The 27,270-nt window shown below is 38.3% G+C and overlaps 5 protein-coding genes across 9 annotated transcripts in view; 3 read left to right on the plus strand and 2 right to left on the minus strand.

Moving 5' to 3' along the window:
- LOC116852848 (tubulointerstitial nephritis antigen-like) overlaps positions 1-12,058 on the plus strand; it is a 25,110-nt gene extending 13,052 nt beyond the window's left edge. For all 3 annotated transcript variants that reach the window (XM_032833580.1, XM_032833579.1, XM_032833578.1), the window contains exons 2-8: positions 6,357-6,655; positions 6,779-6,842; positions 6,949-7,147; positions 8,282-8,577; positions 8,832-9,031; positions 10,315-10,469; positions 11,462-12,058. In XM_032833580.1, the coding sequence (XP_032689471.1) occupies positions 6,358-6,655; positions 6,779-6,842; positions 6,949-7,147; positions 8,282-8,577; positions 8,832-9,031; positions 10,315-10,469; positions 11,462-11,581 (1,332 nt within the window). In that variant the 5' untranslated portion in view covers position 6,357 and the 3' untranslated portion in view covers positions 11,582-12,058. The remainder of the gene's footprint in view (positions 1-6,356; positions 6,656-6,778; positions 6,843-6,948; positions 7,148-8,281; positions 8,578-8,831; positions 9,032-10,314; positions 10,470-11,461) is intronic.
- Positions 11,614-14,921, minus strand: LOC116852852. Its single transcript, XM_032833585.1, has 4 exons — positions 14,515-14,921; positions 13,629-13,813; positions 13,171-13,539; positions 11,614-12,781 (listed from the first exon to the last, which is right to left on the minus strand). The coding sequence occupies exons 1-4, from the start codon at positions 14,861-14,863 to the stop codon at positions 12,548-12,550; spliced, it is 1,137 nt and encodes a 378-aa protein (XP_032689476.1). The 5' UTR covers positions 14,864-14,921; the 3' UTR covers positions 11,614-12,547.
- Positions 14,922-16,482: 1,561 nt separating this feature from the next.
- On the plus strand, positions 16,483-18,534 carry LOC116852868 (60S ribosomal protein L15). Its single transcript, XM_032833615.1, has 5 exons — positions 16,483-16,623; positions 17,025-17,205; positions 17,585-17,721; positions 17,907-18,017; positions 18,290-18,534. The coding sequence occupies exons 2-5, from the start codon at positions 17,034-17,036 to the stop codon at positions 18,482-18,484; spliced, it is 615 nt and encodes a 204-aa protein (XP_032689506.1). The 5' UTR covers positions 16,483-16,623; positions 17,025-17,033; the 3' UTR covers positions 18,485-18,534.
- Positions 18,535-18,594: 60 nt separating this feature from the next.
- On the minus strand, positions 18,595-20,474 carry LOC116852869 (actin-related protein 2/3 complex subunit 3). The gene is made up of 4 exons (XM_032833616.1): positions 20,269-20,474; positions 19,655-19,825; positions 19,385-19,580; positions 18,595-19,281 (listed from the first exon to the last, which is right to left on the minus strand). The coding sequence occupies exons 1-4, from the start codon at positions 20,272-20,274 to the stop codon at positions 19,127-19,129; spliced, it is 528 nt and encodes a 175-aa protein (XP_032689507.1). The 5' UTR covers positions 20,275-20,474; the 3' UTR covers positions 18,595-19,126.
- Positions 20,475-21,272: 798 nt separating this feature from the next.
- LOC116852863 (replication factor C subunit 1) lies at positions 21,273-26,765 on the plus strand. Of its 3 annotated transcripts, none has more exons than XM_032833608.1 (17): positions 21,273-21,329; positions 21,419-21,677; positions 21,763-21,906; positions 22,021-22,218; positions 22,287-22,431; positions 22,512-22,981; positions 23,167-23,346; positions 23,439-23,744; positions 23,936-24,098; positions 24,240-24,449; positions 24,501-24,739; positions 24,818-25,155; positions 25,221-25,439; positions 25,567-25,740; positions 25,862-25,937; positions 26,019-26,186; positions 26,267-26,765. In XM_032833608.1, exons 2-17 carry the CDS (start codon positions 21,636-21,638, stop codon positions 26,366-26,368), a joined length of 3,174 nt encoding a protein of 1,057 aa, XP_032689499.1. In that variant the 5' UTR covers positions 21,273-21,329; positions 21,419-21,635; the 3' UTR covers positions 26,369-26,765. The 3 variants fall into 3 exon arrangements, with proteins under 3 accessions (XP_032689499.1, XP_032689501.1, XP_032689500.1); XM_032833610.1 differs by having other exon boundaries at positions 21,313-21,329; positions 24,513-24,739; XM_032833609.1 differs by lacking the exon at positions 21,273-21,329 and having other exon boundaries at positions 21,404-21,677.
- The last annotated feature ends 505 nt before the right edge of the window (positions 26,766-27,270 follow it).

Below are 27,270 nucleotides of genomic sequence, written 5' to 3' on the forward strand. Positions count from 1 at the left end.
CGCGCACTCATATACTTCACGTCATCATTCTCGCTGTAGTATCGATCAAGGAACACGTTGAACACACTACCCTAAGCGAGCGGCGATCTTGGTGAGCGATATAAATGTCATGAATGAAGATCCTGAGGCTTTTCGTGGAAAATAACACGAGTACTCTATCATTAACGACAATAAAGCCTGTATTAATAGTCGTTACTTGAGACTTGTCTCGCATGAAATACTCAGATAGAGAGTAGACCTGCGTCAATATTCATTACTTGGAACTTATATCTCAAGTGAGATACTCGGATTTGAATTTAGGTTTGTATTAATAGTCGTTACTTACGAAACTCGCCTCGGGTGAGACACTCAGATTTTAATTTAGTGTTAAACGTGAGTTTTCGGTTCAATCACGATTGCGAATGTAACGTCACGTATATCGCGCGTGTTTTGTATCGCGCGATTAAAGATATAAATGTCACATATACCATATAATACAACTGAAAAACTTGGATCTAATTCCAAATGAAAATCCGGGTATCTCGCATGAGACAAGTTTCAGGTGACAGCTGTTAATACAGAGCTTAGAGTGAGATCTGAGTTTTTGAGTCATATGAGCAGTTGAATCATATGACATATATTTGTTACCGCGATTCAACTGAAAAATTCACATCTGACTCAAAATTTCGATCTGAGTATCGATCACGTTTCTGAATTCAACTCTGTTCAAGATTCGATTCAACTTTATATACAAATTCGAGTATCTCAGTGTCGAGAAATAAGTTTCAAATAACGACTATTTATTTATTTATTTAATAAAAGCCTAAGTGATGGATCTAAGTACTCTAACGCAGCATATGAGAAATCTGTAACAATTTTTCAAAGTCTCTACGCGTTATAGTTGGAAAGAGAATAAATAACTTGCATTTGATACTGCGGGAAGAGGACAAATGTGTGAATCCGCTGTTTGCTACCAAGATCGTTCTGCGAACGATTCTGCGAATCTTGATTTAATTAAGACGCGAAGTGAATTCGAGATTATTCAGCTATTTCGGGAAGATGATGCGATCTATTGACAAATATAATGTTAAGCGGGAAAAAATTCTCCGACCACTCATGGTCACAGCTCAACCAACTCGTTCGACGAATTCGACTGCTCATTGAAAAGTCGGTCGCGATAGTGAATATGGCGATAAAGGTTGCATAGTTTTCCGTTGACAGTGTCCATTGAGTAATCTTGGTCCTGACGTCACGCTCGTGCAAACACGTTCTATCGATACATAATAGTTTCGCGATGTAGTACTAGCGATATCCTCTTCTGCTCCCCGAGAGCCAAGAAACTATCCTGGAGTCTCTGCATTGCATCGATGACACTGCAGATCTCTCGATCGGCCGAATATAAAACGACATCCGCATCTTGCTGCCTGTCGCAGCATCCTCGAGACTGCGTTGATTTTGCAATCTGTCTTCTCGAAACTTTTATCCTAAAAATAGCACGCGATAGGCACGATTAATCGGTTGGAAAATACACTGGCGTCTTGCAAGTGGCGCACTACCGAATAGAAAGTCACGATCGTTTACTGCAAACCGCGATCGAATCAATTGATCATTCGATTAATTAATCACTCCGCGATAATAGACGCAGGAGGATTCCGATCATTACAACGAAGGGACCAATGAAGGGACGCCACGAGAAAGATAAAAGAGAGTGGACGAGTGAGGAAAAGAGAGAGGGAAGGACAGCTAAAAATACACAATCTGTGATCTTACACGAGGGAGGGATTTCATATTGACTCTATTTTCAAGGCTGGCTATCAAGCGAGCTTGTTAGTTCGGAAGCCCTAAAACAGTCGTGTCTTAACCTTGGTAACCTTAGAAATATCTCTGGAGTTGCGCCAGTTTCTCGAGCGACCGGTTAAATGAAACTGTCTCCTCCATCAGTGTCAACTCCACTTGTATTAAATAGCATTAACGTTCCATCGAGTTTGTTCTCGCGCCCTCCTCGCACATCGGTGTCCCCCGACCAATTTTGCGTTATTCGACCGTAAACAAGATCGTAATGACCCGCGCTGTCACAGAATGGTGAGAAGTGACTGCCGAATTCGCCTCTGTCGCCAGTCTTGTGTGTCACAATGGCATACAAAAACACGGAGCGGCTCGTTGTTCGTCCAATTACGACAAAACAAAGATAGCGGGCTGTTAAAGTGTGTTCAGCGTCTTGTCGTATCAATACGACGTGTTAATACGTCACATAAAAACGTGATCACGATGCCGCACACGGTGTTAGTTGCCTAACACGTTCGGTGACCGATTATCGCGAAACATAGCGAGCTTGAGTAATGATGCAACTTTGGACCAGGTCCAAAAACCATTCCCATGAGAGTTAGATCATACGAAACGGACAGAAGGTTGTTCATGTCGCACTTTGCGTCTTATTATCGATCGTAATAACGATCGAGACGCAAGTGAGGCCAGTTCTGGCCTCACGACGACGTTCGGACGACACGGTCGGCCGAATTCGCTCTTCAGCGCGAGCGACACGTCGCAACCTGCGAGAAATTTGCGTCTCAATAAGCGCGTCGGGACTGAATTAAACTAAATTATTCTTTTGAAACGCGTCGCTGCGAAGGAGCGTGACTTCATCGCGGACGAATATCCGATCGCTCCTCAACTTGCATAAAGAGACCAGGAAACTTCCAAATAGCGCAAATCTGCTTGCAGACTTTGATTTTATTGCTGTCCTGTAACCGAGGCTGCGCTATAGCTCTGGAAAAGATTTGTTGAGAAATATTGATTTTTTCAGCAATATTATAGTGATCTGAAGTTGCCTGACAGACTCAGATTGTACTGTGTGTCTTAAAGCATATAATCGTACGCGAAGGATCAAAATCGCTACCCCGTAAACACGAGTAACATTACATCATTATCATAATTTTCCACTCAACAATGTAAGTGTCGTATAATGTATGTTGTACATAACATTCACATTGTTGAACGAGAAATTGTAACATTAACCTTACCGTCACTTGATGTTTATTGGGATAGGATTATTCAATTTCTGGTCATTGTCAGGCGACACACAAATTACATCGGAATTGGCGATTCTGCCAGCCAATTAATCAGAGATTAACCAGAATTTGAAGAAAGTCACCATCGGGTTCCCTAAAATGATCCCGAGGTGAATAAGAATGTCAGTAATTCAAGCCAGCCCAAATTAATCTCGCTGCTGTCGCCGGTTAATTTAGAGGTCGCAGTTTTCAATCAACATCTCTCGGCGCGTCTCACTTAGGGAGAAAGCCCCGAAGTCCGCCCTTGTTGTGGGGTTGCGACGCTGATGTCACGGGTCAGTTGTCGTCGATCCCGCGGACGCAGACGAGACGTTGCGCCCGTATCAAGTCTTCTTCTCTTGTTCAGCTTGCGGGTGCGTAAGTTGAGTTTTACGATCTTCCGTCTGCTTTCGCATTCCGTTGCGCTGATGAAGGTCATTTACTTTTTTTGTGAGAAGGGTCTCCGGACGACGCCAGGGGAAATTTCGTTGTGGGGTCTCAGTCGTTCCCGTAATTTCTCCTTGAATCTGTGGCCGTGTCATACCGTTTATCGTGGCGAGGAACGGAACGAGACATTGACAACACGACAACGACGACGACTACGACGAGGAAACCTCCTCGTGACGTCACAGGGAAGACGGGTCAAACGAGAGCGACCCACTTACACATTCCCGTGCGGAATATTTGCATTAATTGCTCGCTCCTCAATGAACGCGTCAGACTCGTGCCCGCGTAAAGCCCGCGATCGGGGACAGCATAGCGATCCTTTGTCCGCTCGTCTCGCCTTTAGAAACAGCTGCCGATGCAACTTCTCAGAAGCATGGATAAAGAAGTACGTGATGCGAAGTTGTGCCTGGCGTTGTTGTCAGGCAGAAAGAATTTCACGTTTGATGCGTTTAAAAATACTCCGCACGTTCCAATTCCCACCCTCGCCCCCGTGACGCCTCGATTGAACCTCGAGTCCATTTTACCTCGGCGGAAATTGACTTCTGAGAATTTTCCGATATTTTTAATAAGACGTTACGTGGCTTTCTCCAAGAATCAAGTTACTTGAACCTTACTTATTAATTACTGCAGCTTTTACTTGCTGGAATTTCCTTTCTTTTGAAAAACAAAATAGACGACACAAAACGTGACATTTGCTCATTAATAAGCAAAAACATCAGATAAGGCTCTTCGTGATTGTATCAATTAAAATTTCACATTATTGTTTATTCTACGGAACTGACGCTTTCGACTTTCGTACTTAATAATACGTCCGTATTATTTTCGTGCTATCTGCGATAGCGATTACGATTTTGCGAGTCAGCGCTTATGTTCCTACGCTGAAGAAGATCTCCAAGAGGACAGAGGTATTTTTGCAACATCTTCCTAATACTATGTCGTGTTTAATTATTTTAATTTATATATAATTTATATGTAATAAACAAATAAACTTATATATAATTAATAAAGCGTAGCACAAACCAACGCATAATCCCTTAATAATTTTTCGATCTCTCAATTAACTTTGTCATTGAATATCATGAAAAGATTTATCTGACACTTATCTGACACTACTTATCAATGAGTAAATATCGCGTCCATTTTCTTTCAAGAAAACAAAGTTCGTTTTTAAGAGACAGAATTCTTCCGTACTTACCTATGTATTCCGATTTAGCGAATTGTGCGTACGTGTCGCGATTTAATGAAGTACCATCGGCTGGAAAATCGGTATCGTTACGCAAGCACGCGGCCTGCCCGAGGTCAGGAAGCTGAAATCACGATCCTCGTTCCAGTCTGGTAAATTCCATCAATATTATAATGCAGCCGATTCGGGTGACACTCGTTTCAGAGTTACGTGATCCGTGATAGACGATCCGTGGACCGTTCATACGGGTGGCAGATGTTAAGCGCGTCGAGAGCAGGCAAAACGCAAAACGTCGTCGTCGAAGTTCCGGTTAGTCCGGCTAAACGAGATCCTTCAACTGTCGAAACTCTTTTTGTAAATTTTAAGTCACTTCAGCGTAAGAAGGTGGGGAAGGGGACATGTTGGTATTTCAGGTATGTTTGAAACGTTTGAGGAAAAGAGACATATCTCGAGCATAGTAAAATCTTGTAAAAATACACGACTCGGACGAAGAGTCTCGTGTAAATATACGCGTCGCGACACAAAAGAACGAGAAGTTCAAGATGAATCAAACATTGTCCGCTCGGTGAAACCGTGAGGACGTTGCACAAGTCCCGAGAAGACTTCCATCATCTTCTTTAGAATGCTGAGTGACAAATCGCGACATTTAAACGGCCAATGCCTTGAAGTCGTTCCAAAGCAGACAGGATGACGCGTCTCGCCGGTCCGCAAAGCGTCGTCAACTTGGCAACGTTATTATTGTCAATTGCCAGCTGTTACCGAATCCCACATACCAGCTGCGCACACCTGGACGGGTTACGCGACGCGCCAACTCGGTGCGACTCAATGTTTCATTAGATTGATACAAGTACCGAAACGAGCAAGCGAAATTTAACTGAATTTCTACCGAAATACATCCCCGCGCAGAAAAGCCGAAATGCACATTCATGTATTGCACGATGAAGTTGAGACACATTATGACAGCAAAATAGCGGAAAACGATGACAAGAATGCCTCGTAAACAAAAACATGAAGATCAAAACACTAAGTTTAGACAACTTTCAATTGTTTATGTTTATATTTCTAGTCAGAGCTTATAAATACTGCTATGTAAAATAATTCCGGATATTTAATATTGAACATCAATAAAAGTGACATCTCTGATAGTGTGCTGAATTTGTATTAAAATCCCTTACAGTATTATAAAAAAAAAAATTGCACGATGCCATTTAAAATATTCAAGTATTGATTTTTATAAAAAAATTTTTAATTTTTTTTATTACAAATGGTAACTTACATGTAACACAAATGTAGGTTCACCTTACAACTTTCTCTTTAAACTGTCGAAAACGTTTCAAAAATCATGCAGACATGCTGCACAATTTATATACATGTATATTTTACACACACACACACACACACTCATTGACAGTTTAAATGTTCATATTTAAAAAGACCAAAACGATAGAAATGTCCAGAGTTAAATACCATTGTTATTATCCAAACAGCACAGATCTTTTCAAGATATCATAAAGATATTCTGAATACATCCCTTTGTCCTGAAAACGTCCCCAGAATATACTCTGGATCTTGTGCTGTCTGGGTAACGTCCAGGCATGTTATTAGTGTCCAATGAATCGACGAGATAAAGGAAACAATTTTAATTAAAATTAAATAAAAATCAGTAATCACGCGCTCCTCACGATGCACAATCCTTTCAGGATGTGGTCCATACACTGCCAGAATTTAGTGTTCATCGCCTGTGTGTTCCTGCCTTTGCTCGTGAGAGGCATTCCGGATTACTCTGGGCTGCCGCCGGGGCCATACTGCGCCTCGAGGTATCCTGGGGGCAGTTGTTGTCCAGGACGACAGGATGACTGCAGCTCGCCGATCCTCACGACGCTGTGCTACTGCGACGATTTTTGCAATCGGGACCGTGAAGAAGACTGCTGTCCGGATTATTGGCAGCATTGCAGAGGCATCGTGCCGAACGTCACGTCGCCGCCCGAGGAGATAAGAAGTGCGTATTTATTGAAAAAAATAATAAAATAAAAAAGAAAAAGTGTACATATAAAATATAAAAATACAATACATGATGCAAAGCTATGTTTTTTTTTCTCCAAGTCCTCGTGTGTTCTTTCAGGATGTTTCTTCCAAGGGAGGAACTACGATCATGGACAGACGTTAAGAGTCAACTGCAACACATGGTAATAAACTTGAATCGCTTCTGCTGGCGCGTTGCGCTGTTGAAACAAGTGCAGATCGTCTGCACTTATTTATTATGTGTCGCATAATATTTATTTTGTGTCGCAGTAAATGCTCCTCGCTCGGTAAGCGCGCCGAAGTGCTCTGCGAGGAGAACCGATGCTTGATCGAGCCGGAATTAATGGAGGAGGTCAGCTTGCAAGAACCGACGTTGGGATGGCAAGTGGGCAATTATTCCGAATTCTGGGGAAGGACACTACGGGACGGCGTAGAGCTACGCCTAGGCACTCTCAATCCGTCGCAGTCCGTGAGTGTTAACACGTTCAGTTTATTGGCTGTTTGCAGTCCACTCTGTGTTATTTCACGTGATCGATTAAAATTTTTTATATAATTGTTAACGAATTAAAAGCAAACTTAGCTCGTTTATGCGGACCCAGGGAGAAAAGCGCACACATATATGCGCCGCGTTGATCTCTCGTATATTGAAAGAAATTATCCGATAAAAAATTTATAAACAAATATTTCCGATCAAAATTACCGATACATTTTTGTATCCAATTAGAAAACATCCGATGAAAAATATCGGTTCATAACTTTTTATCGGTTTATCTGATGAAATGCCATTGGAAGTATCTGATTATATTTAATCGGATATCTTGATTGGATATAAAAATTGATCGGAATTTAATTGGAAATATCCGTTTATTAATCTTTAACAAATCGGATAATTTCTTTCAGTATAAGTTAAGGTAGTTAACGTGTTAAACCTGATATCCGGATCTTTATAAAGATATGCAAAAGAAAACGTGCGTATCTAACCAAACATATTGTTGCTTACTCAAGTCAAAAGATAAAAAATGTTGCTCAAATTATCACAAGAATATTCGCGAGGTTTTCCCGAAAGTATGTGTGTGTGTGCATCTTTGTCTTTTCAATGAAACTTCTTTTCTTCTTCTCCTTATTATTCAAGATTCAAGGAAAGATAAATTTGAGGATTGCGAAAGACGGTTGGAAATTTTTCCGCTAAAAGGACGGAGCTGTCATTATGGCTCGATGAGTTCGGAGTAAAGCAGCCTTGCTCTGAAAACGCCGCGAATGTGTATAGCCGCAAAATTGCCTCGAAAGATTAGGTCAATTGCTGCGCTTGTGCAACTAAGGCTAAAGTTCCACGGCTAAAATAATCTCTCCCGTACTTCGCTGCGAGGGTTTTATGAATAACAGAGCACTCTCGTGCGCGATCAGCGTTGCTCGTGGATAATGTCCGATCAAGATAGTCGAGATCTTCTGACGTGGTAGTCCGCGGAGCCTGAACTGATCCTTTCGAGTCACAAGCGAATGCGTCGATTTACATCTATCATTAGCAAATAAATAAACAGAGGTCTCTCGCGTCGAAAGTAAACGAGACTCCTCCGAGTAACTGAAAAATGACCTCTGGTCGCAGGTATACAAGATGAATCCGGTGCGACGTATTTACGATCCGGACGCGTTGCCACGGGAGTTCGACGCCAGGACACGCTGGCCACGCGATATATCTGGCATTCACGATCAAGGATGGTGCGGCGCGTCCTGGGCCGTGTCTACGGCCGACGTCGCGTCCGACCGTTTCGCGATCATGAGCAAAGGCGCCGAAGACGTGGAGCTGAGCGCGCAACATCTGCTCTCTTGTAACAATAGAGGACAGCAAGGCTGCAGAGGCGGATACTTGGATCGTGCTTGGCTCTTCATGAGAAAATTCGGGTATTTTTTTTCAGTTTTACACTATCATACTTTTTTCTCTTTCTCTTTCTCTCTCTCTTTTTCTAGCGCGCGAATGTAGGTGGATTCTACTATTTTATGTTGCTTGTAAACAATTATAGATCGTCGAAAATGGTACAATGGCAATATAAATAACATAATTAAAAAAAATAATTGTAATTTTTTAGTTTTTTAAGAGCTAAAGATTGAATCATTTCTTACGAGGGCGCGGTTTTAATGTATCCTTCTTGTCTTAGACTGGTGGACAAGGAGTGCTATCCTTGGACCGGGAAGAACGATCAGTGCAAACTACGCAAACGAAGCAACCTAAAGGTCGCCGGTTGCCGAAAGCCGCCAAATCCGCTGAGACAAGAATTATATAAGGTTGGACCGGCCTATCGTCTGGGCAACGAGACCGACATTATGCAGGAGATTCTGACTTCTGGACCCGTGCAAGGTATGTATGCCCCTGCTACGACTCCGGCAATTCTCTTAATCGAAATTCCGAGATACACGCCTTCCTCATGCGTAAACACGCATGAAATATCGAAGCATAAATATCTCGTGACAAAAGTCTGAAACATTTGTCCCTTAGGTCCATATTAATAATCTAGTTACTTGAAATTCCTCTCAAATGAGATATTTAGATCCTAAGTTCAGAGTTAGATAAGAGTTTTGCAGTTGAATCGCGATTATAGATACAATGCCATATACATTATATAATTCATTAGAACAATACATGCGCGCGCCATGTAGCTAATAAAAAACAATAAAAAATGTAAAATAAAAATCAAATAAAAATTAAATTAAAATATACTTTAATTAATTAGTAATTATAGGGAGAGACAGGAAGGATAGGGAGAGACAGAGAGAGACGGGGAGAGACGGGGAGACACAGGGAGAGGCAGGAAGAGACAGGGAGAAACAGAGAGAGAGGGAGAAACAGGGAGGGATAGGGAGACACAAGGAGAGATAGGGAGAGATAGGGAGAGATAGGGAGAGATAGGGAGAGACAGGGAGAGACAGGGAGAGACAGAAAAGACAAGGAAAGACAAGGAAAGACAGGGAGAGACAGGGAGAGACAGGGAGAGATAGGGAGAGATAGGGAGAAATAAGGAGAGACAGAGAGAGATAGGAGAGGCAGGAGAGACAGAGAAAGACAGGGAGAGACAGAGAGAGACATATCTCTTCTGTATTTTTTTTTCGTAACCTAACCAACGCGATAACAGCTATTTGCCTGGTAATTTGACAGGCGCAAACGACACAAAGCAAGCCGCAGCCCACATGAAGTGAGCTAAGCGAGAGAACCAATCAGCATCGCGGAAAAGCGGCTACAATTAAATCTCTTACATGCCTTCTTTTAGAGAGGAATTGAAAAACTTAAATCGAGAGAGAGAGAATTCTCAGTAAAAAATCAAAATATCTCACATGAAACAAAAATTCAACTAACAACTATTAATAAACTATTAATAAACAGGCTTTAGAGCAAGATAAATTCTACTGACAATTTATATTTTTGAATTACCCGAAAACATGATAAAATTATAAAGAATTTCAAATGAGAGAAAATATTCTCGTCGTGTATTGTGTCTTACTTTCTTACGTTGAAACAAACGTGCGCGAGAATGAACACTTGGCGAACTAGTACCAAATATGTATGTGTGTTTTCGATAAAAAAAAATTGTTTACGTCTCGTAACTCCGTGGAGAAGTGTGACGAAAGTATGAAAACTCATTTCAGCTACCATGAGAGTCTACCAAGACTTCTTTGTTTACAAGAGCGGAGTGTATAGGCACTCTCGCAGTGCGGAATTGCACGATTCCGGTTATCATTCGGTGAGAATAATCGGATGGGGTGAGGAGCCATCTTATCGCGGCCCACCGCACAAGTATTGGGTGAGTTTGCGCAACAGCATGTTTATGATAACGTTTTTAGCATGCTCCAATTAAAAAAGAAAAAGAGGAAAGCATCTTATTACGCCAACGCAAACGCGTAATTACGCGTAATTATCTGTTGTCTCGCGCGATACGAACTCCTCGTACGATACGAATGTCTAAGAACGCTCCTAATCTCTCAGACATCCTTCACGCGTGTCTTCACGCGTCTTCTGAACTCATGTACTCTCTAATATTCATCGATATCATTTTTATTTCTTATTTTATTTCTCTTTTCTTTTATTATCTCTTCTATTATCTTTCTTTCCTTTCCTCTTATTTTTCCATAATCAAATCTGTATATAGCACCAATTAGTGTTATTCTTACTAAAACGTTGCTATAATATTTCAGTAAATTAAACTTTTTGCACGAGAATACAAGTAATTGTAGTAATTTTCTGTATCGGAGAGCACATTAATACTACTACTTAAGACGGTAAAAGAGATTATATTTTGGTAGACATTGAGACGACATTAATTTAACTATACACTGAGAAAAAATTTACTAAATTTCAAAAAACGTTTGTTTGAATAGTACTGTGAAGATATTTGTTTAAATTAAGTAATTATTTTCTAAAATTAAAGAAACAAATTTATATTTAAAAATTCTTTATTTAATTTTAGAAAATAATTACTTAATTTAAACAAATATCTTCACAGTACTATCCAAACATTTTTTTAAATTTAGTAAATTTTTTTCTCTGTGTAAGGCCCTAAATTAATCAAGAAAATTTTGTATTAATGTTCAGCTTTAAAACTCCCGTTATTAAAACTCCCGGAAAATAAAATTTTATAAGGTCAACTACAACATCGCTACTATCTTTAGCAACATAATTTAAAGCTTCTTAAGTCTAATGGTCTCATTAAACTGGAGTGGTTCGTGGTTAAAAAGCTTTTTAAACTTAATTGATGTAACATTTTCCTTTTCTACGTTTTTCCTTTTCTTTTTCCAGTTGGTGGCAAACTCCTGGGGACACCGTTGGGGTGAGAACGGACTCTTCAGGATTCAAAAGGGAACGAACGAGTGCGAGATCGAGTCGTACGTACTGGCAGTTTGGGCTAAGACAATATAAAGAACATGAAGATACCAAAGTACTAGAATATCCGATTGTCGTATAATCACTGTTGGTGCATTTATTGAATCTCTCGGTCGGTCGGTCGGTCGGTCGGTCGATCGTGCGCAACGATGCAGTTGCGCCGTGGACGAGGAACGATATGCCGATGTTGGAAAGTATGTGATCCATGTGCCTCCGTATACGCCTTATTACACAAGTAAGATCGGGAGGGTGGGGAGGTTGTTCATAGATATTTAATGTAAGTAATATACACGCACATAATCGAAGGAGCGTCATCGTTATTTCGTCGGCTGCATTACTCGTAGGCAACAGTAATCGCTTCGTACGCGCGCTCGGAATCGGTATTTTTCATATATTATGCAAAAGAAGAAGAAATCGAAATCACGTCTCACGTAAAATCACGCACCGGTAACCCGGCCGCGTGAGGAGCATACTAAGTGTCAAGCGCTTGAAATAAATTTTGTAAGTACACAATGTTGCGAAATAGTATTCGTCCTTTCCATCGAGCGACCTAGTGCCGCGTCTACATCCGCGCGGTTCGACGAGCGTTCCGACAAACGCTTTGTGCCGTGGACTTTCTGGTAGAAATAAGTAGGCCCTCGTGTCATTGAGTCTCTACGATTTTTATACTTTGAAATAAGTATACGTGACTTTTCGATATGTCTGAGGAGTGCTGTTCCCACAAAGTAACTGGCAGTGTGATGTAATATTGGTGCGACACACCATTAATTATGTCTGAATATCGCGACGTCGACTTTGCAAATGATCGTGCAAGGTGGACGTTGTAAATCTCTTCGTGTCTCTTCTCGAGACCGTTCTCGAAGTGGGTCTCGAAGTGCGGTCAATCGAGCAAAAGGAATCTATCAAATACGGCATACGTGTACGGCACACAGAATCAGGCACTCGGGGAATGATTGTGCACGTTACTAATCTGAAGGAACTCTCGCGACGAAACGTTTACCGTTAGACTACGACACTTCGCCTGTTGCTCTTGCAATGAGGACTGTAGACCTCCAACTTGTCCCGTGGTGTATTCATTGCGGAGTAATCGATGGGAAACGGTATGGTGTTACCTCGGATCATGCAGGAGTCAGTCATGCCCAGGAAGTGTTCCCCGGGACCGAAGGGACCGCGACCAAACAAGAAGTTAGCGAACACTAACTGATACTGTACCCAGCCGAGAGGATGATCTCCATTCTGGAAGCAATTTTTTGTCGTTAATAAATCTGTCGGGCAAATCTCTTGAACGAAGTAATGAAACGCAAAAGAACCGACGACATTTTATATACGATTCGAGAAAAAAGAAACGAATTTTTTTAGAAAGAATGAAATTTAATTCCACGGATTCATTTACGTTTTGCTGTACGAGAGATTAATATATTTAATTTAAAGTATAACTTTATATTTTTCGAGATATATAAATATGTATTTGTAAGAAAAATATAAAAAGCTGTAAGAGAGTTAATAATAGAGTGTAAGCAAAATTAACTATCAATAGTCTAATATCGCTTACATGTGTTATAATTGTAATTAACAACTACTTAAGAATGCACTTATTATTTTAAGAATTATATAGATTAATTTACCGAAGTCATAGAGTCATATGCGATATCCAGGCACTTGTTTATCCTGTCGATGTCCAAGCCAACCACGGAATTGTAGAAGGCCGAGAGTTCCTTTTTGCTGATCATACCGCTTCCGGAGCTGTTTATCGCGAGGAAGAACACCCGCGGCATAACTTTGATCCAGAACGGCATGTCGTTGTAACTGGCGCCGTCTGGCGGTGCGACGGTCTGCGCCCACCAGGACAACCAGTCGTCGAGATCGATCTTTCTGTCTGACTCCGCAGGCATCTTTTTGTCCTGCAGGATTAATCCGGCAAATCCACTTTCGATCTCCAACAATCTCAAGTACTCCGGACCGTTCCACGACCAATCGGCAAATCTTCTCAAACGCTTTTCAGGGCAAGAGAAAAATATCCTTAAAAATATCCTTCCGTCCTGATGTCCGGATTTGCGAGAGTCGCATTTTTAAAAGTGCATACCTCCGAGAGTATCGCGAAGTCCTTCCTGTCGACGTAACCGTCTTTGTCGTGGTCCAAGAGGTACGTGAAAAAATGTGAGAACTTATCGCGCTGTATGGGAGCTAAGACCTGCGAGCCATCGCTTTTACTGAACTCATTAATAGCGCACAAACTGTCGTCGCTCGGATAGCGGCTCACCCAGGTAGCTAACGAATCACACGGTTAATTAATAATTAATAATTAATTGTACAGTCAAATTTAATTCATGTTATATCATTATAATATCTTGTGATTCGAGAAAATAACGTAGGCGAAAATGATAAAATTCGGATAACAATATTTAATTCAACTCTAATCATTCAAGTTAAAAAAGTTTCATTCAACTAATCGATAATCGCAACTGTGTGTTGTTCACACGCACGTCTATCTATAAGTAGCGATTACAATTTATTATTCAACACAACCCATATAACGCAAAAGTCAATATTACTAAAATGTTACTACGATATCTTAGTTTTAAATTAAATTGTTTTTTACATGGGAATACAATGTCGCGGTGATTTTCTCTGTCGCGGAGAATGAACCACAAGACAAACTTGAATCAATCAAGAAAACCTTGCAATGTCCGGATTTAAGGTTTGTTAAAAATCCTGGAAAATAATACTCTGGAATAATATCCTGGAATATAATATTTTAAAGTCACGTTAACATCGCTACCATACACATATTCAGCAATGTAATGAAAACTTCTTAAGTCTAATGTTGATCTATATTTCTGTGGTGAAACATCGCGCGATTCCGATGAACTCTATCCCCGCGGATCTCTCGCTCGCTCCAATAATAAATCGAGAAAATTAATCGAGCCAGAGTTTCGCCGAACAACGAAGGATTGTTCAGGCATACTCACTCCAGACATGCACACTCCAGCTAGGCTGCTCCAGTTCCGGCACAGCGACAGACGGTGGACCGCGGAGTTCCTCGACGTTGCTCGCGGTCGTTCTCCATCTCTTGAGAAGATCCTTGGTGCGGTCGCGCGTCCGGTCGCACGCCTGCCTCCAATTGGTGATGAATTTACGGGGCACTTTGAGCGCGTTGCCATCCTCCAGGCTGACCTCTCGCTGGCTGTCGAGCGAGCTACGTTGGCTCTTGTCGGCCTCACCGGAGCCCGTCGCAAGCGCAGCAGCCACCCCCGGCGCGTTATCCGCGCTATCCGGGTAATAGATTGGGTCCTTTATGCTGCCCGAGCGACTATCCATGACGGACTACCGCTTACATAGCTCAGCGTGTCATGCCCGTCGCGTCGACGTAGCCGCGTATATTTCAGGGTGACTCTCTCCTGTTGAAAATAATCAATTCCGCCGAGAGGTCACCGGGTCGCTCGATATTGCGACCGCGCCGTCTCGTCGCCGTTTCAAAGCTCCAACTCGCCGCGTGAACCGCGTTTTGGTCCCTTTGCAGCTGCATTGACTATTTTACGTCTTTGGTCTCCTTCTCTTTTTGTGACACGAGATCACACGCGATCCATCCCTTGAATTTCATTTCAAATAACACAATAGCCATATTCTTTTCATTTCCAGGTGTTATACCTTTCTCAGGCCTTCCAAGCGGAATAGCACAACAAAGGGTCTGTTCTTTTTCGAACAACTTCCTGAATTGGTATACACTGATGCATTAGACTAAAACAATGTATCTGTTTTCTTGCATCTGTTCTTGCATCGAATCTTCCGATAATCGAATAAGTAAAGGTTTATTTTTTATTGTTAACTTGACTATGCTACAGATTGCACTAGTTCTCTTCTCTTTTTTCCACCAAGTCTTAAATGTTTATACCTGTTTCTTTTTAAATTTCATTAGTGTATACTAGTTCAGCGATATAAAACAGATACATTGTTTTAGTCTGATGCATCAGTGTATACCGGTTCAGGAAGTTGTTCGAAAAAGAACAGACCCATAGTTGTGCCGACTATTCCTTGGAAGGCCTGAGAAGGGTATAACACGTGGAAATGAAAAGAATATGGCTATTGTGTTATTTGAAATGAAATTCAAGGGATGAATCGCGTGTGATCATGCGGGGAAGAAGAGGACTGCTCGAACAAACAAAATTGGCGCTTTGACAAACAAAACGCATTCTAATAAGCACGAGAAATCGATTGAACGAATTAGATTAAAATAGAAACAGTAGAGAGAGAGGAAAATGATGGAAAATAAATTGCAGGTTTAGTATACAGAAAAAGAAAGAGATAGATAAATAGATAGATATATATATATATATATATATATATATAGAGAGAGAGAGAGAGAGAGAGAGAGAGAGAGAGAGAGAGAGAGAGAGAGAGAGGGGGGAGAGATGGAGGGAGGGAAAGGGAGAGAGAGAGAGAGACACGTGTGAGAAAAATAATTTTCTCATATTATCCCATATAAGTGGTACTGAATTACAACATTCGAAATAAATGTTTTTCTGATCTTCTATTACATTTTACTATTTGAAAATGAAATTATCCATCAACTTCGATTTCTCATTGCAAACGGTAGCGCTTCATAGCAGAGACTTGGGCTCTGTTCCGATATTTACTGCCAATACTGAAAATCTATAATTTATGTTACGTATACTATAGATTTTCAATATTGGCAGTAAATATCGGAACACAGCCTTAGGAAGTAAACTAAATAATCAGGTCATTCTTAGCTAAGATTTAAATCCTAATTAGCTGAGATTCAAACTCACAAAGTATGACGAATCTTTTTGTATAATATCGGTAGGAATTAAGTATTATTTTTAATAATTTACTAAATATTGAATAGTTAATGTGACATTTTTTCTGTCTTCCAAGCGAATCTAATACATCGACGAACGTTTGTGGATGCAACTCAGGTGGCTTGTTTTAGAGGTCTCTGAGAGCGATGTGAGGAAAGAAGAACGTCGAATTTACTATCTTGTATACTGTTATGCGTGGTCGACTGCCATCACAATCGGCGAGCGGTAGCCACGTTCTTTTTCCCATCTTGCTCGACTGGGGTGAGTGACTTTACTGAAAATCGTATTCAATCATTAACATCTTAAACTGTTGCACGAATCATGACATAAGGAGATTAAACGCTAAATTTTCTCGATCAGGGTATTCCGATATTTTTCGTATATTTTCATAACGAGCGATTATATATCCGGTGTAATGAAAATGTTAACCTCGAAGATGTTTACCATGCCTGGAACCATCGTTCGTATTTTCTTCGTGAATTTTGGATGCGGGCGTGAATATCTCGAAAATTTCTACCACGAATAGTAATTTGCACGCGTGTACGCTTTTAAGAAAGCTGGGCGATTTGCTTTAGCGTAAAGAAGTTAGTGTCGTGATGCATAATGCCTGCATCCCAAATAATGCACTGTTTAATAATCTGTTGATTATTTTTGTTCTGCAGGAATTCGCGATGGGGGCATATAAGTATATGCAGGAGTTGTATCGCAAGAAGCAGAGCGATGTGCTTCGCTTCTTATTGCGTGTTAGATGCTGGCAATATCGTCAATTAACAAAGATGCATCGTGCTCCTAGACCTTCTAGACCTGACAAGGCTCGTCGTTTAGGTTACAAAGCCAAACAAGGTAAAAGTTATTATCAAATATATATTTATCAAATTGTAAATATATTAAAAAAAAAGTTAAATTTGTTTTTAAAAATATTTAAATTATTTGAGGTTTTTACAACAAAAGTATTTTTATATAACATGTATGTAATGATACTTTTGCATAGACACGTGCAGCTAAAACTTTTGCTTTTCAATGTATATTTTTCAAATTTGTAGTAATTGTAGAGATCTCCTTTTTCTCTTTCATAAAATCTAACTTACCTGATGAGTTTACATGCACCACTCTTACAGTTTTGTGAGGACATATATGTATTGCTGATTATCTAGTTATTATTTTGTTGTAACAAATATGATTATAAAGATATTATATAAACATATGGACTTATGTGATGCAGGCTTCGTAATCTTTAGAATCCGTGTGCGCCGTGGTGGTCGCAAACGCCCAGTTCCCAAGGGTGCAACCTATGGCAAACCTAAGAGCCATGGTGTGAATCAGTTGAAGCCAACCAGGAAACTTCAATCAGTTGCTGAAGTAAGATATTAAGTAATGAATACAACATTAAAACCACCTAAAAAATCTCGACCATTCATATGATGAGTTATGCACCACTCTTACGTTTAATTGGGGATATCAATTTTGTACATTCCTGAACAAAAAAGTCGCAATTTATTAGTAGTTATATACTAGTATTCGTTACTTAAGAATTTGTTTTGCAGGAACGTGTTGGCCGTCGTTGCGGCGGATTGCGAGTACTAAATAGCTACTGGGTGGCTCAGGATTCATCGTATAAATATTACGAAGTTATTTTGGTTGATCCCGCACACAAGGTAATGTATAAAACTAATATGTTACTTTTGGTAACTATTACATGAAAAAGAAAAAATATTTTGGTACAAATATAAATATAATATGTAATAATATGATACAATAATATGGTACAAATATAATACGTAATATGATGACACTATATCACCAATGAGATCTAATAAGATAATGATTCTTTAATCTTCCTTGGATGACTGAGGAATGAAAACTTAAATAAATCAAGACAATTCGTTTCGCTTTTATTTCTGACGCTCTCTTTTCCTCTATATTCCAGGCAATTCGTAATGATCCAAAGATGAATTGGATATGTAATGCAGTTCACAAGCATCGTGAATTGCGTGGCAAGACTTCCGCCGGCAGGAGCTCGCGCGGATTAGGTAAAGGACATCGTTACTCACAGACAATCGGCGGTTCCCGTCGTGCCGCATGGTTGCGGCGAAATTCGTTGTCTCTCCGCAGAAAGCGATAATATTATTTGTATTCATAAGAAATAAAACGATATACAAATTAATGAGAAAAGTTAATTTTCCATGTGCGCGTATGAAATTCACACACTGCGAAAGCTTCGAATATCAGGTATAAAATTCAATTTCTTTATTTCTCTATAACATATTTTTAAACAATATAAAGCAAGATAAATAAACAATGAAAATAAAGATAAGATGAATCGTTACTTCATCATGTATATGTGTATTGTGATAAATGTCAAATCTATGGAAATTGAAGAATATGGCTAATAAGAGCATATCGCGGTTATTGGTGTGCGACTAATAATATAATTTACGGAGGGATCTTGTTTGACGCGCCAAATTATTCGTTCAAAACGTATACTAAAACCACTCTCTTCTTGTACAAACTATCCTTAAATTTCCCATTCTAATTAGATGTTAATTAACTTTGTTATATATGAACTAATTAATAAAGTCAATACTTAATTAAAAAGGGAACTTAAGGATAGCTGTGTCAAATAATGAGATCCTGTAAATTATACTTACAATTATATTAATCACGTCAATAACTACAATATGCTTTTATTGATATATTTTTTAAAATTATAAAATTCTTAATCTATATGCAATATCTAAAACATCGCGGATTTACATGAGAAAAGCTATTGCCCAGGTCCAGACAATGATTTATCCATAAACTTCTTTTTTGCAAAGCAAAGCCACCATTTGCTTGGCTTGCCATCCTCACCATATACTTTTTCAACAATTCTAACAGCTGTTTCTTGTCTGATCTGATGAAGATACTGTCTCATAAGATCTAAAATTCAAAGATCCCACCAATTGATAATACAGGAACATGTGTGTATTTAGTATATTTATAAATTATTCAATTGTTCTATATGTAAACTCTTAGTACTTACCAGCTTCAGCAGGGCTGCTTGGTTTGGCATATACAGAATTCAATGGGAAACCAGCATCACCAGGGATATCAAATTTAGAAATGGCTAGAGAAAACATTTCGTTCATGGCTTGTGGTTGGGTTGCACATTTTTGCAATTTCTTCAGGCATTCAGTAATAAATAAAGTGATATAGATCAAAACTCTATCAGCTTCACTCTGTAACAAAAATATAATTTGCTATATGTAATAGTTTCCTTTACTGTATGGTAAATCTCTGAATATATTTCTACCTTAATTTCATATGTCCTAAAGAATACATTGGCTTTAAAGAAATATAATGCTTCATCAATTATATCTTTGTTGTTAAAAGGAGGAGCTGGACCTCTGAATGTGGTCTTGATTGGCAAGAGAGCCATGTTTCCAATGGTGCCATGGCTCTGTGTGAAACTTGAATGATAAGCCTGAAAATTTGAATGGAACAGAAAGTATCAGCTTTATGTATCATGATGAATGTTAAATTGAGTAGCATTTGGAGTATAAAACGGAGTATCGGACGTTTCTTGATAATTTATAAAAAAAAAATAAGTCAGATTGCAGTCAAGTCAGATGTATGACTAATCCATTACTATAATAAGCTATGTACAACATACTTTTAGTTTAATGGATTATTAGTCTGTATTACATATCATTCAGAATGAAAGTAACAATCCATACATGATAAGATTAAATTACATTTTTTCTACGTAGATATTTATGTATAAAAATAGTCATAAAAATATATTCTCAATTCAGGAAGAGTTGACATTACGCTTTGGTTACGTTACACAGACAACGCCCTGAGAATGATATTTAACTTGAAACGTTATTAATTTGCATTAATATGATGATATAAATAAAGACTTACAGGCATAACAACGATGCAATTGTTCTCTAAAAGTCTTTCGTTTTGTCACGATAAGTAATACTACGAGATCATATAAAATGTCAAACCAAGCTCATCCTTCCTTCCTTCCTTCCTTCAATATTTGGCTAGAGGCTCAAACCAAGCTCAGAACAAAGGGTCTCGATTGTTATGGCTCCTGCACATAAGACGCGGTAATGCTTGCTGCGCGGCGGAAGTTCGCGCGACAGCCAATCAATATGCTGCTTTCCGTAATAACCTTCTAGCTCTTACGGAAAAACAACATATTGATTAGCTTTCGCCGCGCGGCAAGCATTACCGCGTCCTGTGTGCAAGAGTCATTAGGCTATGTTCCGATTTCACTGTCAATATCCACAATCGACCCTCTAAATTAATTTTCTGGGGAACTTGCTTTCTAAAAGGTAAGTCTCTAGAAAACACATTCAGCTATTGGACATCACATATTGGACAAACACAAATTCCCATGGACGTAAGAATATATGGGCTGTGTTCCGAAATTTACTTCCAGTGCTGAAATTCTATAGTATACGTGACATGAATTATACATTTTCAGTACTGGCAGTGAATTTCGGAGCGCAGCCATGGACGGAGCATATTGTCGCGAGGGTAAAGCCCAAGGGGTGAGGGGAATGATTGTATGTATTCTAATGGAATTGACATACCATTATGGCGACGATCGCTGTTTTTATACACAGATAATAGATACAGACCTCCGACACCATGATGGCCACGATGATGTAATCCTCTCACCCCTTCGGCTTCACAGCCTCTCGTCTAATCGCACTTTACGTTCCGTCCATATATTCTTATGTCCATGCAAATTCCTTACAAAGAAATAGATTTATGGTTCCTGTACACAGGACGCGGAAATGCCTGCCGTATGATAAAAAGCAACGCAGTAACTAATAAATTTGCGCGGCTCTTGCGAAAAAACGGTACGTTGATTGGCTACCATGTTGCTTCTTGCCGTGCGGCAAGCGTTTCCGCGTTCTGTGTCAAGTGCCAGTGGCTGCGTTCAGCAGAGAAAGCTGCTTTGCAACTGTGTAAAATTCGTGAATCTGATTGGAGTATGCTCTTAATTTTGGTTGAATTCAAGAGCATATACCAATCAGATTCACGAATTTTACAATAGTGCAAAGCAGCTTTCTGTGCTGAACGCAGCCATTACGTGTTCTGAGAAGCGCAAAGAGTGCAACTAAAGCGAACAGATTGAATGTCAAACGTATCATGTGTAGTAATACTAGTAATATGTGAATAATTTCGCGCGAAAATATTGCTGTGTCTATCAAAGCAAAATTTACTGAACAAAATTTACACAAACACAGTTTAAATATTGCGCAACATTAAAAATGCCGCGGATAACTAATAAAAACGGAGTGAACAATGCTAAGGTAGGTTATACTTTTATTGCTCTCCAATTTTACAAGAATAAAGTTTAAACTATACATACACATTATTACATATCTCCTTTTACAGGATATAAGATCTTACTTCGCACCGATCGCAAATTCCCAAAAAAAGAGCAACGAATCTACTTCCAAACTAAAACCTCAAAAAAGACGTGTAATTTCATCAGACGAGGATGAAGAAAAGTCAAAATCATCTGCAAAACGCTCCAAGGTATTATAACATTCAATTTTCAATTTATAATATTTTTATTAATTTATTTGCTACAATTGCAGTTGTTATTTGCAATAATGTAAAGTATTATATAATTAAATGTTTTGCATATAGATTCTACAAAAGACAAAGAAAACTTCAATCTTGTCAGATTCTGAGGATGATATGATCATTGACAAAGAAGATCCTAAGCAATCTAAAACAAATGGAAATAAAGAATCACTTAAAGCTGTGTCTTCTAATGACTTATTTGGCAAAAAACCTATAATAAGAATAGAAGAAACAAAAGTGAACAGTAAATTACTGAAAATGGTAAATATTGTATACAAAAAAAGATGCTTAAGTAATCAACATTCTACAAATGATACTGGAATTTTTAGGAATCTGAGTTTCATAATGATGATGACTTTGATGCTGTATTAAATCAATTGGATACATCCCAGGATATACAAGGTACAAAGAAAAAAAAAAGTAATATCGAGGATGCAGATATTCCTGACAATACTGAAGCAATAACCAAAACAGGTATATATTTGTGTGTAAAACATTAAATATTGAAATAAATATTTTTATACCTAAAATTTGACTGAATAAAACATTTACAGAGGTAGATTCTAATGAGAGCAGAAAAAAAAAACATAAAGGTTCCTTGGAGAAGTCTCACAAAACAAATAAGACAAACAAAGTAAAAACAAAGAAAATAAAATCTCCCCATAAGTATGATCATAAGGATGATCTCCCCATAAGGATGCATTTGAAAACTGTCACAAGTTCTCCAAAACAGAAACTACAAAATAAGAAGGAAGATAATTCTAGTTTAAATGAGGACTTGGATACAAATAATAAACATATTGCATCTAAAAAGTTAAATTTCACAAGTATGCTAAATACTCCAATATCTACCTCTGCTTTACAAGACAAAACTATTGAGAAACAATCACCAAATAAGAAAAAAGCTAAAGAAGCAGATCTCTTTGAAGAAAGGATAGAAAAGAAAAAACAGCGTGCTGTATTATATGAGAAGTATTTGCAAAGAGGTGGTGCCAGAAATCCTGGTTCAAAGACTATCCCTACAGTAAGAATTTACATATTTATATATAATTGCAGTTATATGTAATTAATTATACAATATTACATTAACTCTGTTACAGTTATAAATATAATACTAAGAAAAACTTAAAAATTATTTTTTATGATAACACAATATTTTTTATGATAATAGGAAAATATTTTTTATTAATTATTAGATTTCTATTTTAGGGTGCTAAGAACTGTTTAGCTGGTTTAAGCTTCTTGATCACAGGTGTCTTGGATTCTTTAGAAAGGAATGAAGCCGAAGATTTAATACGTAATTACGGGGGTCGTTCAGTAAATTCTATATCGGGTAAAGTGAATTACGTCATAGTCGGAGATGAACCTGGCCCATCTAAATTGGCAAAAGTATGTTTTTACACATTTATATACGTTTCGCATGTTTGTTTGCTTATATGAAATAAGATAAGTTTGATTAATATTAACATCTCTTTTTTTAGGCCTCTAGTTTAGGTATCAAACAAATAACCGAAGACGATCTTCTGGAAATGATTCGTACAAGACCAGAAGGTAGATCTGAAGATATCAAGCCTACTACGACAAAAGCAAAATCAAACGCAAAAAAGATATCAAGTACATCTGAAAGTGATAAATCACTATCGCCGAAAAAAACTAAAGCACTATCAGTTACACCTAAGAAAGAAGCTTCTCCAATTTCATCAGAGAAAACTAAACTTTCAGTAAAAACCAAAGTATCATCACCAGTACAGAAGCCGATTTCAGATGAAAGCAATAGTTTACAAGAGGTAAAAACCAAACGTTATTTTCACTATATATATAAGTAACTACACGCACGCACGCACACACACACACACACACACACACACACACACATATATATATATATATATATATATATATATATATATATATATACGTATGTATGTATGTATGTATAATAAAATTTAATTTCTTGCTGTTATTATATTTTACTTAGGTAACTATAAGTATCGGCTCACAACCGTTAGTTGAAAAGTACAGACCTAAATCTTTAAAGCAGATCATAGGTCAACAAGGAGATAGAAGTTGTGCGAACAACTTATATGTTTGGCTACGCGACTGGCATAAGAATCGCCAGGATCCAAAATTCAAAGATGCCAGTATGTTCATTATATGCTTGTACATTTTCAATGCCCATCTGTGTGGGCATTATGCCTTTTATTTTAACAACTCTTTCTTGACTAATATTTATGCCTATATGCGAGAATTAATTTGTATATATTTTGTGTTGATTTTAATAGATAGCAGGCAAACTAATGGACAAGGTTTCAAAGCAGCCTTGCTATCTGGCCCCCCAGGCGTTGGTAAAACAACAACTGCGCAAGTTGTTTGTAAAGAGTTAGGATACGATCTTTTAGAGTTTAACGCTTCCGATACAAGAAACAAGACGCTTTTGAAAGAAGAAGTCGCAGGATTGTTATCTAATACTACGATGAAAGATTACTTTACAGGTGAATATATAATTACATATAATAATCACGTATAATTATTCCACTACACAGCACATATTACAGGTAACAAACAAAAAATCACAAGCAAGCATGTGTTGTTAATGGACGAAGTTGACGGCATGGCTGGTAATGAAGATCGCGGTGGCATGCAAGAATTGGTCAGTTTAATCAAATATACTGAAGTGCCTATTATATGTATATGCAATGACCGATTTAGCACGAAAGTGAGGACTCTTTCCTGTCACAGTTACGATCTGAAATTTCAGAAGCTCAGAGTGGAGCAAATCAGGGTACAGTTTATAAATTTGATAAACTCAAGTAATGCTTTCTTTTATTATCATGTGTTAATTAAACGTGCTCCTCCGTAGAGTTCGATGAAGTCCCTGTGCTTTAAAGAGAATATCATAATCTCGACGGAAGATCTTGATCGTTTAATCGAGTCAACGAATTATGATATTCGGCAAGTGATCAATCACTTGGAGTTTCTCAGCGGAAAAACGGCTCACGTAGAAACGACTGACAAGAAACATTCTAACAAGAACTTTAAACTCGGCCCATTCGACGTCGCGAAAAAGGTATTCAATGCGGCCGAGCAGAGGGATATGAATTTGAATGATAAAATCGGCTTATACTTCCACGATTATAATATAGCACCTCTTTTCGTGCAAGAAAATTATCCCGCCGTTAAATTGTCTCAGGCATCACCGTAAGTATATATTATTTCTGTATGCAAAGGCAGGAATCGATGGAGGAATCTTGTTATATTTACAGTCTTCAGAGGCTAGAGAGGATCGCTAGGACGGCCGACAGTATATCTCAAGGAGATTTGATCGAAAAAGTGATGAGAAGTAGCATGATGTGGAGTCTGCTTCCGTTGCATGCCTGTTTCTCGTTTGTTATACCAGGCAGCGAAATGTCAGGAAGTCTCGACGCGATGGTACGATTCCCGAGCTGGTTTGGGCGAAATTCGAAAGCTACAAGATTTAATAGGCAAGACTTTTGAGACTAATTACAACCATTAATTTGTACTAATATCACATTTACTCTTATTTACCGTATGCTGAAATTTAGTAGTAGTTAATTTTGACTGCTTTTTTCAAGAAAATATTATTTGCAGATTGATGCAAGAGTTAACGACGCATACGCGGTTAGCCACGGGCGCAAACAAAGACGCCTTAAATTTAGATTACATGGTCCATATACGAAACGCGATTGTAAAACCTCTGATAGATAACGGCACCGATGGTATAGACACAGCCATTGCCGTCATGGGAAAGTATCATCTAATGAGGTTCGTATTTTTTATGTACAATAAATATTTTAACCTGTCTATAGTTGATATTTTGAAATCGGTTAAATAATGAAAGTGTTAAGTACACATATTCATCCTTTAATATTTGATTTTGTCTCAGGGAAGACTTGGATTCAATGATGGAAATTTCTCTCTGGCCAGGCCTTCGTGACTTCACGAGTAACCTTGACAGTAAAGTATGCATATGACAATTTTTTTCAATATTTTCAATTAGGTTTCCATCATGAATCTAGAAAATCTAATTGTTAATATTTTAGGTAAAAGCAGCATTTACGAGAGCATATCAGAAGAATCCTCCTATGTTGCCATATGCAATTAACAGTAGTAGTACAGCAAAGAAAAGACCCTCGCAAGATGACAATTTGGTGGAAGAGGAAGAGTCTGAAGAGGAGGAAGACAACATCGATAATCATAAAATGGTCAAGGTAACACTGAGAGTTACTGTAGAATTGTAAAAAAGAGCATATACTTTTCACGAAGAAGATTTAAGAAAAATTGATTTTAGGTAAAAAAACCTACTGCCTCTACCAGCAAAACTGTTACAACTAAGAAAACAACTGGCGAACCAGCTAAAAAGCGTGGAAGGGGACGCGGTAAAGCAAAGTAAAATATCGCAAAGTGATGCAAATATAGTATCGTAGAATGGAATGTAGAAAAGCTAAGACATATTTAACATTCATTTACATTTGTACATGTCATGATTTACACTTGAGCGGTATATGTATGATCGTAAAAATACAGAAAGAGGGTCATTTGTAGATCATCTTTTAAATTTATTTTGCATATCGCGATACGTAATTATCTTCCAATTAATTGAAAATAGAAAATATTTTATTCTGCATGGAATGTTATTCCAAAGATTCTTCGATAACTCGGAGCTCTCCTCTAATTTATACGCATTCTGAAATTTAAAAAATTATTGATTTGTCTCCACATTACTGTATACGTTTAATAATTTTTTGTATTTATAATATATAAAAAATAAAGAAAAAATATTAAAGATATGTCACAATAAGTTTTTTTAAATATAATTACAATGCATACTTTTATTACCGAATGCCCATCTAATATATTCGTTGGTTTTCTTATTTTCTTCAGTTAGCCAATGGATCAACTGTTTGAAATATTCTAGCGGTCTGGCCGGGTCTATTTGTTTCTGCTTTGTAATCTTTTCCATCGCGTCTGGCCATGGTTTCGAGAAGCTCAATTTCACAACATAGACTTAATATAAATATATCAATTATTTCCATTCTACCCAAAATCCTGCAGTAGCGCGTTGAGTTAAAACTTACTTCAGAAGCTTTCTCGCCTCCTTATTTTCATAAATATCACACAGATGCAACAGTTTAGCTTCTGGATTCTTCGGATTATATTGCTTCGCTTCGTATTTTAGATAAAAAAAGCTACTGCTTCTACCAGCAAAACTGTTACAACTAAGAAAATAACTGGCAAACCAGCTAAAAAGCATGGAAGGGGACAAAGGGGGTAAAGCAAAGTGAAACAGTATCG

Source organism: Odontomachus brunneus, unplaced genomic scaffold (genome assembly GCF_010583005.1).
Source record: "Odontomachus brunneus isolate Ranch 3 - 2012 unplaced genomic scaffold, Obru_v1 Obru_scaffold_259, whole genome shotgun sequence".
Classification (NCBI taxonomy): domain Eukaryota; kingdom Metazoa; phylum Arthropoda; class Insecta; order Hymenoptera; family Formicidae; genus Odontomachus; species Odontomachus brunneus.

Coding starts and splice junctions, on each gene's coding strand:
- LOC116852869 (XM_032833616.1), bottom strand. Junction 19,581..19,654: donor TTAGGACATATGAAATTAAG/GTAGAAATATAT, acceptor TTTTTGTTACAG/AGTGAAGCTGATAGAGTTTT. Junction 19,282..19,384: donor AAGCAGCCCTGCTGAAGCTG/GTAAGTACTAAG, acceptor TTTGAATTTTAG/ATCTTATGAGACAGTATCTT.
- LOC116852863 (XM_032833608.1), top strand. CDS start 21,636: ATGCCGCGGATAACTAATAAAAACGGAGTGAACAATGCTAAG. Junction 21,907..22,020: donor CATCTGCAAAACGCTCCAAG/GTATTATAACAT, acceptor TTTTGCATATAG/ATTCTACAAAAGACAAAGAA. Junction 25,156..25,220: donor AAATTGTCTCAGGCATCACC/GTAAGTATATAT, acceptor TTATATTTACAG/TCTTCAGAGGCTAGAGAGGA.
- LOC116852852 (XM_032833585.1), bottom strand. CDS start 14,863: ATGGATAGTCGCTCGGGCAGCATAAAGGACCCAATCTATTACCCGGAT. Junction 13,814..14,514: donor CTGGAGTGTGCATGTCTGGA/GTGAGTATGCCT, acceptor GTGATTCGTTAG/CTACCTGGGTGAGCCGCTAT. Junction 12,782..13,170: donor CATATGACTCTATGACTTCG/GTAAATTAATCT, acceptor AATTGCTTCCAG/AATGGAGATCATCCTCTCGG.
- LOC116852868 (XM_032833615.1), top strand. CDS start 17,034: ATGGGGGCATATAAGTATATGCAGGAGTTGTATCGCAAGAAGCAGAGC. Junction 17,722..17,906: donor AACTTCAATCAGTTGCTGAA/GTAAGATATTAA, acceptor TTTGTTTTGCAG/GAACGTGTTGGCCGTCGTTG. Junction 18,018..18,289: donor TGGTTGATCCCGCACACAAG/GTAATGTATAAA, acceptor TCTATATTCCAG/GCAATTCGTAATGATCCAAA.